Here is a 20,033-nt window from a genome sequence, read left to right as displayed (position 1 = left end):
GTGTGTGTGTGTGTGTGTGTGTGTGTGTGTGTGTGTGTGTGTGTGTGTGTGTGTGTGTGTGTGTGTGTGTGTGTGTGTGTGTGTGTGTGTGTGCGTGCGTGTGTGTGTGTGTGTGCGTGCGTGCGTGCGTGCGTGTGTGTGCGTGTTATATATTATTCATATCTTCGCGTGACAACCTTACATAGCAGGAAGTTTCAAATTCTCGGTGAAATCGGATTTCATAAGGAAAATTTTATAAGGAAGAACAGTTACAATTAAGTTAAATCAAGCAAATAAAGCGGATATTCAATCGTTCATTTTCACGAAAGAATTAGTTTTTTTAACAAGAAGAATGTTAAAGAAACGTTTGTAATGTATCGACTGTGTTCTCGACTGTGGCAATGCGATTAATAGCATATTCGCAATGATTCCTCTTTTAATTAGGTTTTCTTCGATTCACTAACGATGTACCAATCAGAGAAATAAAAAAATAATAACGCTTGCTGCTGTTAAAAGCCCTCATTCGTCTAGAATCGCGATCATTCGTGGAATTGTATTTCTATGTAGAGTTTCAAATGAATCAATAACGACCTCATTAACGTAATGTTTAATGGACACCAACTGCAAAACTCGACTGTAAAACACGCTGCACGTGTACTTTACAGATTTGTCTGAATGGAAATCCATCGAAAGTTTATATTGCTATTACGTAATGATTTTTACGCAAAGTTTTTTCTGTCGACATTACGTACGTATCGAGATTAATTTGCTAGGCTAATTCTTCATGTATCTAATTCGCAGGTCATACAGATTATCTGAGAGGATGCATAGCTGACATAATTTACAACGGCGCCAAAGTTATAGAGTACGCTAGGTCGAGGAAGGGCCAGTCGGAGGCAACAGCCGTAACGTGGGGCTGTTCGCCGGAATTCGACGCCACGAGAACCACGGAAGTCAGCTTTGTCGAGGACGGCGCCTTCGTCGCCATTCCGCGCCCCATTCCGCGCTCCGGTTCGAGGTATATACCAAAAGTACCATTTTCCGTTGTAATGTATACACCTCCATTTATCATCGTTGCACCTACGGGACCGTAGAAAACGTAATTAAACTGTCGCGACGCAACCGTATTAACTACATTATCGATAATGGTTATATCGATGCAAGAAAGGATACAACATGCTTTATCTCGCTAAGCTATTATACCGAACCCAGCATTATTTACTTAATTATCTTAATCCACTTAATTATCTTTGTCATTATTTATACACGGCTTTGCATTTACTGGACAATCAATAATTTTTAAAGAAATTTCAAAGACATTGTAAAATTCATGCACAAACTCGATCAAGTTTTCTATTTTTTTGCGAGACATATAAGACAACATTTCAGTTTTAACAGCGAGTCTATCGTGCCATCATGTAAAATAAATATATTTACGTGGTTCATGAATCCAATATCTTATGGTAATACCGCGGGAAATCCGTTTCTCTGAGGTCGACAGGGTTGCATAACTCGCATACTCGTGCACATAGCTGCACATCTACATCCAGGCCGCATTCAAGTCATCGGTCAGGGAAGACTTTCATGTTACGCGACTCCTACCACTTTCATCCCTCGTGCAGCTTTTAACGATTAAACTCATGAGAACATTGTTACATCTCGAAGAACTCGAAAACAACTGTTTCAGTCACGAGAATTACGTCACTGTTAACTCTTGCAACGAGACAGACAGCAATGCTTCGTCAATGGGAACACTTTGATCCCTCTTTTCAGTGCGGCACTAGGACTTCAATGAAGTGAAACGGTCGATTGGATCGAAAGCTTATAAAGCTACTTAGTGTGCTAGCAATCATTTGTGGAATTAATACTATTTATAATGTCGCGGGATAATTTACATTAATGAATAAATATCCTAGTGTACACGCAGATAGAATGCAATTTTATTGAATAATAAATTCTGTACGACGATAACTTCAATATCCTGTCAATGTAGGAGATATAATGTTATTAATAAATTCAGATAAAAAAGCGTATAACTTAATCAAAAATGTAACGAGTTTTTTAAAGCTCGTTTTTTGTGACATTGAGTTAAAGAAGATGTATTTGTTAGTAAAATAGAAAGGTTGATAAATGCAATGTGTCTAAAATATATATAAGCATATATAATATTTTTTAAAACGGATTAAAATATTTTCGAGATATGTACTATATAAATGCATCGTTTTTGTTTGAGGGAAGTGAACATGTGTAAGCATATTGCAAGTCTCCCAAGAGCAGATTGTGTACATTGTAATTTCGTGAATTCTAGTATATCTTCAAGTATCTCAGAATAGAACCACGACCTCGAAAGCTTTTGTTTTTATAAATTAAAAGCTCAATGGGGACCAGCGATGTTTACATTAAAAAATGTACGTAGGATGCATTTCGAAGTGGTTCCAGTGGCTACAGCAGGATATTACATTTTACAATCTATATTTTTACATTATCTTTTTAGTTATTAATCTTTCGTAACAAAAATGCAAACGCTTATATATACGAGGATAGTTCTCGACCTTACAAAAAAAAAATGATATTTGACATTTTTTTTTATTTTGCAACAGTCTCCTTTCAGCTCAATACACATATTTCAACGATAACTTTTTTAATATTCCGTCTGTGTAATACGATTTCTCTAAGCCTTCAAAATAAGCACTAGTTTCATCGATTACTTTAATATTTGAGCCAAATCTTTTCCTTACGAGATTTCTTTATGTTTGGAAAGAAAAAAAAATCAGGAGCTAAATCTGATGAATACGATACGTGCGGAACCAATTCATAGTTCAATTCATGCAATTTTACTACTACGTTTTGATGGACTGCTAACAAATGCGGCATCACAATGAAAGCATTTTTATATGTAAATGCTCATGTATAATAATATATGAACGCGATCATTTGAGATATTTGCAAACTCGCGCACTTTTACTCGTCGATCATTCACACGGCATTACAGGTTTTTTCAATGTCATTAGTGGTAGAGGACAACCTGAACGTTCATCACTATTTATGGACGTACGAAATTTAACAGCTCATTTGTTAACAATTTGTCAATCAATTGAAAAAAAAAATGTGAAGCCTCTCCCAAAGTTGAATTTAAGTTTGTTTTTCATTTTTATTGACCTTTATATAATTAAACTTTTTAAAACAAAGTATTTTATTGCACGACATTCGATTTCATCTATTATTTAAAAAAAAACCAAAAGTTGTGGTTGCTTTAGATGACCAAAGCAAAGGAACTAATAAACGCCGTCTGAAATTTTGACAGTAACTCTCTGCAGGATCAAACTTGTCAAAAATTATAGCAGTTTCATACTTCTAGCATCATCTCTGTCAGACCGAGAACTTTTCAAACTACCTTCGTACATACGCGGCTATAATACGAAAACGCTAAGCACGTTTGAGAGTAAAAACTTCAGTGAGCCAGATGTGTCTTTGCTGTGCCCAGCGAAAATTATTCGAGAGTATACTAAGAGGCAGAAAAACACTTCATTTTCACACGAATGCGGTGTACGCCGAGTAAGCGCGGTTAATACCGGCCTTCACATGCAGATAGTTAAATCCTGGGGTTGCACGCATGGTTTCTCGTATCTTGTACGTTCACAGAAGCTACGGTCGTAGGTACTCAGGCTCTTTTGTTGTCCCGAATTAAAAGCACTAGTTCCGAGTAGTACCTTAATTCAACTTATCTAAGAAAATAAATGTTGGTACCTGTTGCGTTAATGCGGCTAAAAGCGAGACAAAAGGTCAGTCGGTTTTTTTCACATAAATGTTTGAGAGTAACCAACTCTCGCATCGAACAAGTACATAGTGCATCCCAGTAGATCTCGTCGACAAACGGATAAGTAGATAGTCAAGAGGAACTGAATGGATGACTGGACACTTGGACAGTCGTAACTGTTTTCCTTCCGTGACGTTCTATCGTAAAGTCGATGAACCGTGAAGATTTCGACGTGCGCTTTCTGAGTTCAATTGATCTGAAAGATTCAAGTGTCACTTGTATGCATGATTCATACAGACGTTCGAGTTGTCTCCACTTAAATCAAGTGTACTTTTCACCATTAAATCATTATTTAGTTCCATTGGTTGTCTTTTGTTGCGTATAAAACGTGGAACTGTCGTGTTTAATGTAGATACTTTGATTTTCTTTCGTATATTTAATCAGTTTAAATAAAGAGGAATAACGATAGGATATTTTTTCGTTATTTAAATCACTGGAATGTTTCGAACGGAATTTAATTTTCACGAGTATCAGTTAGCATACAAAGACCGAACACGTTATACTGCGCTTTCAGAAGCAAAACATCGACTGATGATGAATGTAGAGACACACAAGCGGACCGTATTAGAATCCTTAGTGTACCTCCAGCACGGTAAACGATTAATTGCGTTTACAATTCGTGCAGGTACCTGTTTGCTTACAACCTTGTGTAGCTTTAAGACATTGACTAACATATCAGGTATTTTCATTAACTCCTGGATTTAATAGAGTTAAATTAATTTTAACTCTAGTTAAGCTAATTTTCGATAACATAATCATGGTTTGTGTAATCAAACTTGGCTTAATTAATGATATGCGTATTCTTACATAAAACTTTTTCTTCAACTGTCATCAATAAAAGATAATGAAAGCACAGAAAATAGAAAACATCATAACAATCATGATATCGATAATTTTTAATAATTTGTATTGTCATTTTAATAGCAATAAAATAAATATGTTAAGAGTGTGTGGTATAATAATATGATGTAACTTTTTAAATTCCAATTCTTGGTATATACATTGCTATCGCATTATTGTATATTATTGCATCTCTCTGTTATAACGATGAAAGTCTATTCCACTTTCGTAACCACCACGGTTCATGTAATTAAACTTGCTTGGGGCTTAATTAATGACATGCATATTCTAATATAAAACTTTTTCAACTACCGTCAATAAGAGATAATGAAAGCATAGAAAGAAGAGACTATCATAATAATCGTGACATCAATAACAACGTTATATTGTAATTTTAATAACAATAAAACATATAAATTAAAAATATACAATATACTTTATGATATAACTTTTTAAATATAATATTAGTATTTGTACGCGCAATAGTAATTCCAATTCCCAGTATATACATCACTATCGCCTAACTGTATACTATTGCATCTGTCTGTTATGACAATGAAAGTCTACTCTGCTTTCGTAACCACCATTGTAGCACTTCACTGTGATGTTACTTCAAAAGCAAAGTAATGAATCCACCCGCTGAAGTAAATAATCGGCTTTCATGTTCGTAGCAGTCGTGGCGTCTTCTCGCACAAGATGCGAAAATCACTCGTCCCAAAGTTTCTCCGGGTAGAAGTCGACTGAGCGAAATTTGATTTGATTACAATTATAAATTCACGGCGAACAATCTTCTTTCCCCTCTTGCTACCATCGTTTGCATTGCCTCGCTCGTTTAACTCGTGTTGCACGACGAATAATGTTTCGCTTGTTTAATCGCGTTCTGTAGTAAGGTCTGAACATACCGTTTTAAGAACGATGATTAAACGGAGAGCAAAACATACAATTATCTTGTAGAAATAATATTCTTGAAGATTTATAAATTGTGATAATTTATAAATTATCACATTTTTAAATTGTCGAGATTTTCATCTCTATTTTATATCTGTATTTTATATATGTATCTGTATTTTATATCTCAATCTTGTAGAATTTTGTATATCTTATTGATTACAGTTTAATTCATTTTTTCAAAAAGAATTATAGCCTTTCAACAAAAATGACAAATTATTCGACGATGTCACGTTTGATCAATCGATGCATTTATAAAGTTTCTCGTTCATGATATACATATACAGGGTGTCCCGAATTTAAATGTCAAAACTTCAGGAACATGCAGGGAATCGATAAATTAAGAAAAAAAAAATCTCCTTTAAAGATATGCCCGTTTTTATTTCGTTTTGGAGAAAAAGAAAATTGTAAAAAAGATAATGTAGTTTTTATTTTTATACTATTAATTACTTATTAATTACTTATTAATTACTTATTCATTTACACTTTTGTCACTTGCTTTTGCAATGCAATTGCATCTAGTACGGACAGCTCATGTTGCAGCCAAATACTAATCAACGTAATGACTCACCGATCCGACACTCTTCTGTCTAGAAATTAGTGTCCATACTCTCGCACCGCCTCTATGACATTATCGTTGCAGAAACCATATCAGCATATTCAATATCAGAATGCATATTATAACAGAAGTAATTCATTCGATGGCTTCTGATGAATAACTAACGAATTTATAGGAGAAAGGTAGAAATGTAAACAAAATTTCCACCAGAAAACGGAATATTATTGTTTTTTCGATGATAATATTTCAATGCAAGAACGAAGCAATTATTTTTGTCATTTTACGATTTTTTTCAAAACAAAGCAAAAACGAGTATATCTCTAAAGAACTTTTTTTCTTAGTTTATCATTTCTTAGTTTATCTCTTATACATTTCCCAAAGTTTTAACATTTAAATTCGGAACATCTTGTATGATATTTTGTTACCAATAATATTACTATTGTAATGTTTATGAATTATATGGAAAAATCAACGAAATCCGATTGATGAAATGCATGTAATATCAAAGTTTTCCGTTATTTTATTATCAAAGGTTTATCAGTAATATAATCTAGAAGAGTGTTCTCGATGGTGTCATGAAATTATCATGTAACGACCGTAATATAAGACGAGTCCATCCTTAAGGGACAGTAACAAAGTTTCCTGCCAATTCCATCTTACGACTTTGCAGATGGGAATTCGAGATGAAGACCGGCGCCGATAGTGGCTTGTTACTCTATAACACGGGACAATCATCTTACGCCGATTACCTCGGCATCGAGCTGTTCGAGGGTAAGATTCGGCTATTGATGAACAAAGGGAATGGCCCGACCGAGTTGACACATGGTACCTTGGTAGCTGACGGTAAATGGCATAGCGTAATTGTGGATTTCAATCCGAGCGGCCTTGGTATTGCTGTTGATCATCATGAGAAAACAATGGCTCTGCCATCCGGCGGCAATCGGTTCCTCGACCTGGCAGATACATTGTACATCGGCGGCACGGAATTAAATAAACGCGCTCGAGCCTTAGGCAAGGGTCTTCGATCTGGCGACGTTAGTTACAAAGGCTGCATACGGAACATGGTCCTCGACAACAAGGACCTCGGTTTGCCAGACGTCAAGGTCAGCCAGGGTATTGTTGTGAGTTGCGTCTGGGGATATCCGTGTATCGAGGCAGATCCCTGCGTATCCGGTGCATCCTGCATGCAACTGGGTGTCAACTCATTCAGGTGCAACTGCGACCAGTCGCTATGCATCAAGCCGAATTACGCTGAGGACTATAAGGTAGATCAATTTTAATTGAGTTTCAATGATGCTCCACCCACTTGACGAGGGTTGTGAGCTAATTGTGTCACCAGCAACTAGCGTATGGATTTACGAAGATGCATAGCTAACTTAGTCAAGACATTATTTATATAAATTAGTCTTTAAATCATTGCGAGTAATTAATATGAAATATTTTACAATTTAATTTAATTTTGCAAAAACAATATAAATAAGCTCTTCAAACATATATTAAAAAAAAAAGAACTATTAGAGCCGCGCTAGTTGATAAATGTGATTTGTGTAATTGATGGGATTGATGAAGCATCAATAAATTTTTTTATCAAACGTTTCGATCCTTAACATCTTCAGTAGATATATTTAATAAAAAATTATACAAACATAGGCTAATACAATCTCTTATAATAGTCGAGTGAATATTGTTCTTCTTTGTACGTGTAAAGACTTACAGATTTCTTAATGGATTCAATAAACTCAAAAATACATTGGCTTCACTACTATAGCATGGATTTATTGTATATTATTGTATATTATTGTATATTTATAAAAAATTTGTTAATTGCTTCATCAATCCCAGTCAACATATACAAATCGCATTTATCAACTAGCGCGGCTCTAATAGCTCATTTTTTTAGAATATGTTTGTAATTTATTTAATTTTATTTGCATCTCTATTGCACTGATATCTAAGAATAAAGATTTAAGAAATTATGTATATAGCATATTATTTATATATACATGCATATTTGTATCTATCTATATACAATCATTATTATTAAAATAATAAGTAGTTTAATAAAAATATTATAAATATATGTATATGCAATTCAACATTAATAACATTTATAATACACATAAGAAAACATATAGATGTTGATAATATTGAGATAAAATTAATATCTGCGTTCAAAGAATGAAGAATCGATATGATGTGTTTACAGATGTACTCGAATACTACTCTCCCTGTAAATTTGGAAATTCTCTCTTTGAGTCCTATATTAGTTTCTGAAGGGGAAAATGTGTTGGTAACGAACGAAAACATCGCGATGGTATTGGACATCGCCAAATACGGCTTGGAAGAAACTGATGTCTCATTTACCTTAGTGACACCGCCAACTTACGGAACGTTGGCATTAGATCTCCTAACATCCCGAAATGATCATTCCTTCACGTTGCAAGACATCAATCAGGATAAGGTAATCGCCTAATCAGCTAGTCATCAATTTACTAAATCCTTTAATTAACATTTAATTCTGTTTCAAACTCGTTGCTCGATTGTAAGCCTGCAATCACAAGGATTGCTACAATATTAATTCATCTGTCTGGTTACGATAAAAGTCGAAATCACCGAGAAGTTTGTGGAAGCATGTATAAGAGACGAAATCGATCGACATGCACCTGACATTAATTAATATCAGGTGATAAACGCGGTCAGAGCTGGCTGGCCGGGCATGGGCCATAGAAGGCCGGAGAAACATGAAAATCATGTGTTCTTCCAGTTCGTCATAGGACCACGCGCTGCTATACATAGTACGCGCCATAAGGACTAACTTTAGAATCGTTAGAGGCGGGAACATGGAGGGTCGGCCGACTTGCTCTCACTCGCTCATTCGCCCCTGCTCCTCATGTTACCCACACTCAATTTATCTAGCGACAGTGCTCTATTTATAAACCGCCCCCGCTACCACTCATTAATAGTTTTTCGTTAAAGATCGCGTAACGGTTGCTTTTTATCCGCCGCCCCAGCGTCTGTTGTTTATTGCCAATTGTTTTCCAATCATTAAAAAAAGAACAAGGAAAAAGCTCGTGTCTTCCCCTTGTCTCGACTCGGATCATCCGGGGACGACGCCCACTTGATATGTTAATCGACGATTTAACTCCTGTACTCCTGTCGCTCTAATTAATTTTCAACCGCGGTCGATCTCGAGTGTTAGATCAAACGCTAGAAAGGATAACACGGAGTCGGGTGCTCTGACGTGCTCTTCCATGATTAATTCTGATTCTGCACGATGTAGTGTATGTTTGCCGATTGAGATTCTCGTGAAACAGCGAGCACAAGGTTAAGGTTCACACATTCCTCGTTGTATGATTACTTCTAACTGATATTGCGATACATAACAGATTATTGATACTCGAGTGATTTCTTTCGAATACAAATTTACTTTACCAGACTTTGCGCGAGTATAAAAACGCGATCAATTACTGTTTGTTTTCAATTTTGCGATTTATTAGTAATCGTTTTAACAATAAAAGTAATTTTTTAAACCATATTAATTATCGGAATTTGCTATATGAACATTGCTATGTGTTGGATATGATGTATGGCATTATCCTTATGATAATTGACTTCCCCAACAGATACAGTACATGCATGATGGTAGCGAAACCACAGAGGATAGCATGATTCTGGAATTGACGTTGGTGGCTGAGACAGGCTATACGCTTCCAGGATACCTCCAAGGACGCCTCAGGTTCCCTCTTCATGTTAATGTCACTCCTGTCAATGACCCCCCGTTACTTGAGATACCAACTGCCAAAGTGCTGCGTCTGGCCCAAGTAAGACACGAAAATAAACTGTAAGCTCTTCTTTTTTTTTATCTAGTCTCCCAGCAATATATTTATCATGATACATTTTTCATCACCGACGACAATGCACGATTCGAAACACGTTACGTTCGGCTTAACCGAAACAACCAGCAGTTCATGCCACTCAACTAAATCAATTAATGGGGAGATCATATGAAATAGTAGCTTATTTGTGGCTCGTGCATCTTCGGAGAACATGGCAATTTAGCCGCAACGAAATCGATTTAACTCGCTCGCGCGCTGGTCATCGTTCTTAATTAACTGTGCGTGTAAGCTCGAGGGTATGCGCGCGTGTATATCATGTACGCGCATAACGGATATTTCTTTCAATCTGGATGCAAATTCTCGGAAGAATAATAAGCGTCGAATATTAAGACGGAAATTATAATTATGATATATATGTTCATTTAACCTAATCCATACCGGGGCAATTCCAATACGCTAAGTACGTTACAGTCACATTTTAACGTACGAAATGATATATAGCGAATACAAATAGTAAATAGTAAGTAGTTATAATAATTATCTGATCGTTAATTACTTTTTTAAACTCTTACAAAAATGTACAAACAAAAATAATGGTCATGTTAAAACTAGTGCGTAGTAATATTAAAATCAAAACAAGATCTTTTACATTGATTCACTATTTCAAATTATTTTTCAATAAAAAAATTGATTGCTAAATGAATGTATTGATATAAAATATCAAAGTGTGTATTCGCTATATCTCGCTTGATGCGTTTTACGTCAGCGCGAAAATAACAGCGCAATTTTTCGCCAATTCGTTGAATCCTTTCATTCAATATGTCTGTGCAACATTCATCGGATGATTTCGGGCAAATATAAAATGTGCGAAAAACGCTGATATTCACAGGGTACAAGAAAAACACTGACCAAGGAGTTAATATGGGCCATAGATGCTGACACTCCGTCGGAAATGCTGATTTATACGGTTTTACGAGCAGATACTGACGCGGGGCACATCGAAAGAGTTACTTATCCATTTCGATCTATCGACACATTCACGCAAGCCGAATTAATGCAAGGACTCATTGCGTATGTGCATCGTGGAAACGGTAACAATTCATTACTATTAATCACAAAAAATGTTGTATTTTAAATTAGCATATTTGTTAATCTTTTTATGTTGTTGTTGCAATACCTTTTATTTCAAATCTGCAAAACTATAATAGAAATGCCCGGGAATGAAAAATATATGAAGGATTATATTTTCATTGAAAGCTTTTATATGAACGAAACATTTAATTTTTCAGCTAAACCAAATGCAATGTTGGGTTTACAAGTGAGCGATGGCATCGAGAGTAGTCAGCCAGCATATTTACGCGTATCGGCTTACCCGTTGCAAATCAAGCTGACGCACAATACTGGTCTCATTGTGGTACATCGTTCGTTCTCGTACTTGACACCAGCGAATCTCTCATTCGCCACAAATTCGGACGACGACACCATCGACATTCGTTACGACGTCGTCTCGCCGCCACAATTTGGTGTTTTGCAGAAATTGAAGGACGTCTCTAGCAGTTGGGCAAACGTAGACCATTTCACTAGTCGGGACGTGAAATTGCACACCGTTCGTTACCTTCATAACGTCGGCAGCCCTAATCAGGATGAGTTTAAATTCCAAGCAAGTGTGCGCGAAGTGAAAACTCAGCAGACTTATGACTTTCGTATTACTTTCATCGATCTAGAGCTAAAGGAAACCAAAAGGGTACCTATTAATCTCACTAATACATCAAACTTCACTATCACAAGCAACCATTTGAAGTACCAGACGAATCCACTAGTTACATTACCAAGTAAGATTGTTTTTACTCTTATAACGGGACCAAAATATGGCAATTTATTTCTGTTCGACCGTAAACTGGTGGCAACTGATACCTTCACTCAGGAAGATATCGAGGTCAATAGACTGAGCTACCGTCTATTCAAACGATCCTATTCCAATATCCTCGACGAAATAACGTTTAAAGTTAACGCACCTCAATGCGTCGACATACATGCCAATTTGAAAGTTCGATATTATCTTGGCAAGAACAGCAAATCGCTGGAGGGCGCGGAGAATTTGAAAGTTGACGAAGGCTCGAAAGTACCTCTGAGAATCACACATATGAATCCGAAAGAATACGATGTATCCTCTTTGATATACAATCTTACGGTAAAACCAAATCATGGTTGGCTCTCCATTGCGAATAGTTTGATATCGCAAAATAAAAAAAATGTCTCATTTTTTACATTAGAAGATGTATTGATGCAAATAGTATATTATGTGCACGATGATTCCGAGACTAAAGAAGATTCTTTCGAGTTTGTAGCAATGTCCATGGACTCCACGGATTTTATGTATGTCGGGAAATTTCGAGTCGAGATTATCATGAAAAATGATAATCCGCCAGAGCGCACAATTGATAGAATTTTTCACGTTGTGTCGAAAGGCGAAAAATTAATAACCAATAAGGATCTCGCATACATGGATAAGGACATTGGTACTAGAGCGAGCGAACTTATTTACACCAGGAGGGATGCTCGAAAAAGTGGATTGTACAGAATAACTAATCCCTCGGTACAAATACGTGAATTTTCGCAACAAGATATCAATGACGGTATGATACTCTTTCGACATCAAGGGGATGAACACGAAAAAATTGAATTCGGTATCACTGATGGTCATTTTTACAGGACTGGTGTTCTTGAAATTCAAGCCAGCCCGCCATACATCAGGTTACGCGAGAACAACGATTCGGTCGTTCAATTTAACAAGTCCGTGGTGCTCCAATCGAAAGAATTAGAGATAGAAACGAATGTGTATGTTACAGAAAAGGATATAAAGTACAATGTGTGGGAGAAACCGAAATATGGTATATTGATGAAGCATGGCAGAGAGTCAAACGGTTTTACAGAGGATGATCTGAAGCACGGTAGTGTATTATATAAGCACTTGGGTGGATCCTTAATAAAAGACACTTTCAGATTTAAAGTATTCGTTAAGGGCGCAGATACCGAGGGTGTGTTCACGATTAAAGTCTATCCAGAGAGCTATTGGGAATCATTGATTATTCAAAATAACAAGACAATATTTGTCGAGGAAGCCACTAGTATTCTGTTGAATCAGAAAAGCCTCGAAATAATGCATCCCAAAATATCGCCAACCGAAATTGTTTATTTCATGCGAGAGTGGCCGCAGAATGGCTATCTAGAGTTACAAATCCACGATGAGCATAACGAGGAAATGAGAGAAGAGTACAGCGGTAACGCTGTGAAACATTTCGAGCAGAATCTGATAAACGATAATCGTGTCTTTTACGTTCAATCGATTATGAATCAGACGAATGATCGTTTTGTTGTAGACGTTACTAATGGTATTACATGGTTACGCGGACTAAGTGTGAACTTCGTGATAGTGCCAGAGAAACTCTACGTCGAGACAAAGAGCTTTACTGTAGTGGAAGGGAAAGACGTGATACTAAGTGAGATGAACTTCTTGGTTGTGACGCCGTATTACGCTGGCAAGGTATCGGATTATAGAATAGTAGAGAAGCCAAGGCACGGTACGATTCTTGATTCCACGAAGAACATTCAGGTAAAGAAATTCTCGCAAAAGCATCTGAACGCTGGAGTTATACTGTACAAGCACAACGGAGATGAATTTTTGAGCGATTCCTTCAGGATGGTAGTTACTGCTAGTGATAAAATGAGTGAGCCCTTTGATGTATCGATTATTGTTCAACCTGTTAATGATGAGATTCCTGTGTTAGTGAATAGAACTAAGCTAAATGTTTGGCAAGGTGGTTCCCTTATTTTAACATCGACAAATTTAGCAGCTATAGACAATGATACTTCCCCATACGATATAATATTCAATGTTACTGGAGTAAGAAATGGATACATCTCATTAATCACTTCACCTGATGTGGACATTTATAATTTTACGCAGAGCCAAATCAATGAATCACAAGTCGTATTCACACATACGAGTAAGTATTTACAATATTTAGAAATATTGTTCATTTAAATAGACGAGCTATCTTTTAGAATTTTCCCTAGTTTTATATATAATAATAATAATAATAATAATAATAATAATAATACTAATAATAATATAATACAACTTTGTTAATACCAACTAACAATAACGTAATTGTTAGTTATAATTTTCCATTCAACAAATAACTGTAATATAATAATACATATCTATTGTACGTAAGTTGAATGGGAAATTTCAACTAACAATTGTGTTATTTATTAGTTAATATTTGCTGAGAAATATAATGTTAAACATTAATGATTACATAATAAATCATACATAAAAGAAATGTATAATGTATAATTTTATGAATTTGTAATATTACTATTTGTAATATTATTTGTAATATTATTTTACTACTTTTCAGAAAATTAAACTGCAATATTATATCTTTTTAATTAATACAATATTTAATATAATATTTAATATAAATATTATATTAATACAATATTTAATATAAAATGATAAAAATGTGTACGTTTTTTTTTTCAGATGGATCTGATGGTGAATTCAATTTCGTTTTAAATGATGGTGTACACACGACGAAATCTTACACGATTTTGGTCACCACAAAGCCAATTCGTCTGAACATTGAACACAATATGCCCCTTAATGTCTTTCCCCTTACTAGGAAATTAATATCAGACAAGCTCTTATTAACGACATGTTCTGACGAAGCGAGGGAGATTAGATACACTGTGCGAAATGGACCTCATTTAGGCAAAGTTATAATGGAGACAAGTGAAGGGGTCTGGCTTGAGGTCGAGCGATTTACTCAGAGAGATATAAACAATAGCAAAGTAATTTACGAGCACACTAAGCAGTTCATGGACCTTGCGGCCAATGACTCTTTCATATTCGACATCGAAACACACTTCGCTGGAACTTTAACGAATCAGGTATATAATATAATTTAATATTTATTGTAAATATATTATTTTCTGTTACGCATATTTCATAATTTATAATAAAAGACGGCATTTTTAAGTAAGTCAAGAAATTTAACATGTTTGATATTTTGTAATAATCTTCGATGCCACATTACAGAAACAATACATTTAAATATAACATCCAACTATAATTCGATTGTTTATAATTTTCATAACAATGATCATGTAAAAAAATTTCTTTTCAATTGAAATGCCAATTAAGAAATTTAACGTCATCAAGTAAATGTATATGTGTCTTTATTAATAAAAAAGTTATAAGTAATAGAAAAAACATTGGAAAAACATTGGAAAAAAGCTGGATATGCTATATCTAAAGTGGCAAAACTAAGAATTTCGAAAAGTTATTTTATATCTAATAATATACTTTGTATATCGTAGGTTTTCCAAATAGATATATCAGTTTCAAGTGGAGGCTTAGATAGGTATATTTCTGCGAAAAATGTGAGAGTCATGGAGGGTAACTCCGCAGAGGTCGTGATGAATATAAGTGGCATTGTGTCATTTCTACAAATTAACGCTGGAATCCCGAATCCGGCGGTATTATCAAGATTGATTCATCAACCTAGTCACGGACACGTGATGCTTCTGCCGGATTTAAATGTGACCACTTTTACGCAACCGCAAATCGAGGGCGGAAAAATTGCTTATTATCACGATCACTCAGACACTCTGGAAGATCGTATTCAATTCTCGTTATATTTGACACCCGGTCACGTGTTACTTTGCAACACCAGTATTCCTGTTGTAATCGAGCCGATCAACGATCAACCTTTCAAACTTATTACCAACAACCCATATATTATGGTCGTGCAAAATCAAAATCAGACCATCACTCGGGAAAACCTTTTAACCACGGATCCTGATACTCCACCAGAAGAAATTATATATGATGTAATTTCAGGACCGACCTTTGGTAGATTATTGCTTTTACCATTTGATCAAAACACTTCAGAAGTACGTCCTGTGGAAAAATTTACCCAATACGACGTGGATTCTAATCGAGTGGTATACGAACATAATGGAACGTTACAAACTGCTTCTTTCTACTTCAGAGTTTGGGATGGTGCTTACAATCCAATTTATACCGTCTTTAATGTTCACGTTTTAGCTATACGATTAAATGTGACTGTACTCGGTCCTGTAAACTTGCAGCAAGGTTCAAACGTAGCACTTATCTCGGAGAATAATGTCAAGCTTGATACAAACGCACGTCAAGACTTGGTGGTTTATGAAATTACGACGCATCCAAAACACGGAATATTGTATGTACGGGACGGCGCTGCGGCAACGTTCAAGCAGACCGATCTGCAATCGAAAAGCGTAATGTTCATGCAGACTGACATGACAGTGTCGAACGACAGCTTGGAATTATCGGCGCGATTAAGTGGCTTTGAGCAGAAGCACATACGTATAGAGATCAAGGTCATACCTCTCATGATCATGAACTCAATGACAGCGTTGGCGGGCGAAAAGACTCGTATAACTCTACAATATCTGGACGCGACTCCTCTAGCAAAGTTAACGACAAGCAATCCCCTTTATACTATTGTGAAAAAGCCAAAATACGCAAAGATCAAAAGGATTATCAGAAGTTCTTCGTCATCCGGCGAGAAGAGAGGCGCGCGCGAGCGAGAAGTCGCGCGTTTTTCGCACCAGGAAATTATCTCGGGGGTGATACATTTAGTATGTAGAAAAATACCATCGATAGACGGTGTCGCGGACAGCTTCAATTTCATCCTCGCGGCGTCTATTTTCCAGCCGGCAGTGGGAGATTTCGAATTCAACATTAAGCTCGACATAGACGACGACAATATCACTTTGGGCGGTCCAATGGATCCGGTCGGTCACGAGGGCGAGATGGCGATTGCACCGAACATGAGCAATGATTATCTGCTAATCCTCGGCATGTTGCTTGGCGTGTTCCTTCTCGGCGTGGTTGTAATTATCACAATTAGGTGTCGTCACAATAAATACAAACATGCCGAGGAGGAAAAACCGGAAACTACGCCCGCTGTTGGGGTGATGCCACTTCCCAGACCTCCGGATCACTTGATGCCTACCACTCCACATCTAAAGCCTTTTGGTAATGATCACAACAGCGTGACGGCCAGCACGCCTTTGCCAATGTTATCCTCGACATTACCTCAGTGTAAAGTGATACCCTTGACCCCTCTGGAAAGTGGTTCGGAGGTCGACGTATCCGCAAGATATCCCTATGGCGTGGCGGACAGCGACGAATGGAGTAGTTTCGACACTTCTGATCTACCTTGTCAGTCAGCTACAACTCAAAGGACCAAGAAGAATCCTTTGCTGAGAAGGGATCAGTATTGGGTCTAGCAGGAGAGAAACACGTTGCGGTTTACGCGAAGAAAGCCGTAGCGTCTCTTGATGTGTTTCATTAAAACACTATCGTGGATATCATGGACTTAATGTGCCTAAGAAAAGTGAAATCTGCGACAAAGTTTACAATTGTTCATTGAAGCCCAAGATTATCACGTCAAACATGTATCGAAAAACAGAAATGACATTCAATGTTTTAGTGGAAAACTCAGTTCGTCGGCATCTGATCTCGATGCATTAAATTTTAATTGAAAACAACAAAGAGTCTCTTAGATTATAGGAGAAACTTATGGATCGAAAAGGATTGATTGATAATTCGCGATTCAGGATAGTTCGCAGTGTACTATTAGCCTAAAATGATATAAACAGGAACTCTAGATCTTTTTGAATGTCACGACTATCGCCGCTATCACGAGCTCAATGTGCCTAAGAAATGTCTGACTCTTCTGACATTCTTTCCATTAATCACACGTCGATTTTTCATATGTCTACACTACGTCCCCTCCTTCCGACGGATTGAAATACATTTGATTGAAAAGACAGACCAATTCACTAAAGCAAGACTTTTACGACAAATTCAATTCTGGTCTAAGTCCGTCGGGATACTGACTCGTTCTAGAGTGCAAATTTTCAGAAAAATGTTATGTTCCTTTATCTCCTTCCATTTTTACACCTTTTGTAAATCTAGGATAGTAAGATCGTTATATAAAAGTGGCATTTATCGATCCCCATTATCGTAAGTTTCACATAAAAAACAAAGTATTAAGATTTAAAAAAAGAAACTTTCGCTCTTAAGCTGTAAACAAGCAGGAAACATCGAGTAATCGGGATAATACAGGAACTTTGTGACACTGTATTGTATAATGATTAAATATACACAATGTAATCGAGACTATGTATATTCCTGTTACTTGTTACTTGCCACCAAAGAACGTAAACGAAATGGATTTATATAAACAGCTATATTCGAGTTTCGACATATCTTTTTATACCGTCGTATTATCAAACTTATTTTTCTTTAATATAAATCCCGCATACAATCATTTTTCATCTTATTCCAGTTTTGATGTTGCTCATATTGCGCAAATAAACATAAATCGACAATTAATATTTGCCTGGCGAAATGCAGAAAGATCGAGTCGCTCTTTTTATGACAATATAACATGTATTTTATTTTTATGTAGTGATACGCATTGAATTATGATTCTTATAAACGTGTCATAAGAAGATAAAATAATTCTTTTAGATTGTTATCATAAGTAATAAAAGTGATGAATTCAAACGTCGTTTTCCACAAATCAAGTTTTTTTATATTTTTTCACAAATTATTATGATGATTATTTTTAATCAAATTACGTAGAATCGTAACGTACAAAATATTGCATACACAATTCTCTGTTTCGTTTCTGTGCAAGCTTTAGCGAGCGATAGACTAGACGACGCCAAATAAGACGATTATTTGACATATTAAATACGAATTAGCAGTAACAGTCAAAGTTTATAAGCTGTTTTTTACATAAATGAGTGTAAATCTTTTTTACGAATCGTTGATGCGCGACGAGTTCATAATTCATAAGCGATGAACGGGGTTGCGTGCGCGATTTCAGTATTATCTAAGAAAAATTTATTAAGAGGCATGTTAACGAGTTCGTTGATTTTTAAGACAAATTTTACGTTACGTTACTATTGAATTCACGGTAATCTCGATGAATCCACTTTCGGTTAACATTGAATAATATGATAGTTGAATAATATGATGCTAAATTTTCTTTAGTTAATAATAATTATAAATAATAATAATTATAATTAAATTTCCTCTCTCCAGTTACTTCTATAAATACAATTATTAAGTAAGAGTTAATAGGTGCAATTCACTTGATGCTACAAATGCTTTGAAGTATTTGACTGATTAATCAGAAGAAAGAATTTTATTCTAATTGCCCAATTAAAAAATACTTCAAAGCATTAAGTGAACCGTAAGCTAATATCAATGATACAGAAGCATGTAACATCATCTAGTTAAACAATATAAATTTATTAAACTAAATAATTAAATTTTGATTTAAATAAATTAATAAAATTGTTCTTAAAATACAGGGAAGATATTAAGATTTTTATATGTTAATAAAATAATAATATTTGAAAAGGCATTTTTTGAACTTTTATCAAAAGATTCACTGATACTCTTAAATATATCATGCCTCTCTATTTTATCACTATTAATTATTCAAGATCTTAGAAGAAAAAAGCGGATTTTTACGGGTAGCAACTCAAATTGCCTTAATAAAATCACAATATTGATGAGAATGAAATTTCATACGCTTTTGCAGAAACTTGAATAATGTCTGGCCGAAAGTGGATTAATGATAATTTTCTTAAAATTAGAAACGTATCTAATAAAACAATCTAATGTGAATGTTGATTATAGCAATCATAATAATATATATAATATATTATAATGCGTACAACACTCCTATGTAGAACGTACTGTTCCATGAATTCATAGCATACGCATTAATAGATTCTAATTAAAGACATTTTATCGAGAGAATCAAAGAGAGAAAGAGAGAGAGAGAGAGAGAGAGAGAGAGAGAGAGAGAGAGAGAGAAGAAGAACGTAACCGTACGTTATACATAGTATAGTAGTAAGTAAGTAGTTAGTTTACTTTTACTATTACTAACCGTAAAGTAAGTAACGTACGTACGTA

General features: G+C 35.6%; 1 protein-coding gene across 1 annotated transcript in view; it reads left to right on the top strand.

The window, feature by feature from the left end:
- The window catches only part of LOC105618700 (chondroitin sulfate proteoglycan 4), a 50,375-nt gene extending 33,052 nt beyond the window's left edge, over nt 1-17,323 (top strand). Inside the window, exons 4-11 of the mRNA XM_012200228.1 lie at nt 781-997; nt 6,814-7,408; nt 8,350-8,604; nt 9,767-9,964; nt 10,869-11,070; nt 11,269-13,986; nt 14,529-14,935; nt 15,365-17,323. Of these exons, the coding sequence (XP_012055618.1) occupies nt 781-997; nt 6,814-7,408; nt 8,350-8,604; nt 9,767-9,964; nt 10,869-11,070; nt 11,269-13,986; nt 14,529-14,935; nt 15,365-17,323 (6,551 nt within the window). The remainder of the gene's footprint in view (nt 1-780; nt 998-6,813; nt 7,409-8,349; nt 8,605-9,766; nt 9,965-10,868; nt 11,071-11,268; nt 13,987-14,528; nt 14,936-15,364) is intronic.
- The last annotated feature ends 2,710 nt before the right edge of the window (nt 17,324-20,033 follow it).

Source organism: Atta cephalotes, assembly GCF_000143395.1.
Source record: "Atta cephalotes unplaced genomic scaffold scaffold00018, whole genome shotgun sequence".
Lineage (NCBI taxonomy): Eukaryota > Metazoa > Arthropoda > Insecta > Hymenoptera > Formicidae > Atta > Atta cephalotes.
This window is presented reverse-complemented; position numbering and strand designations above follow the sequence as displayed.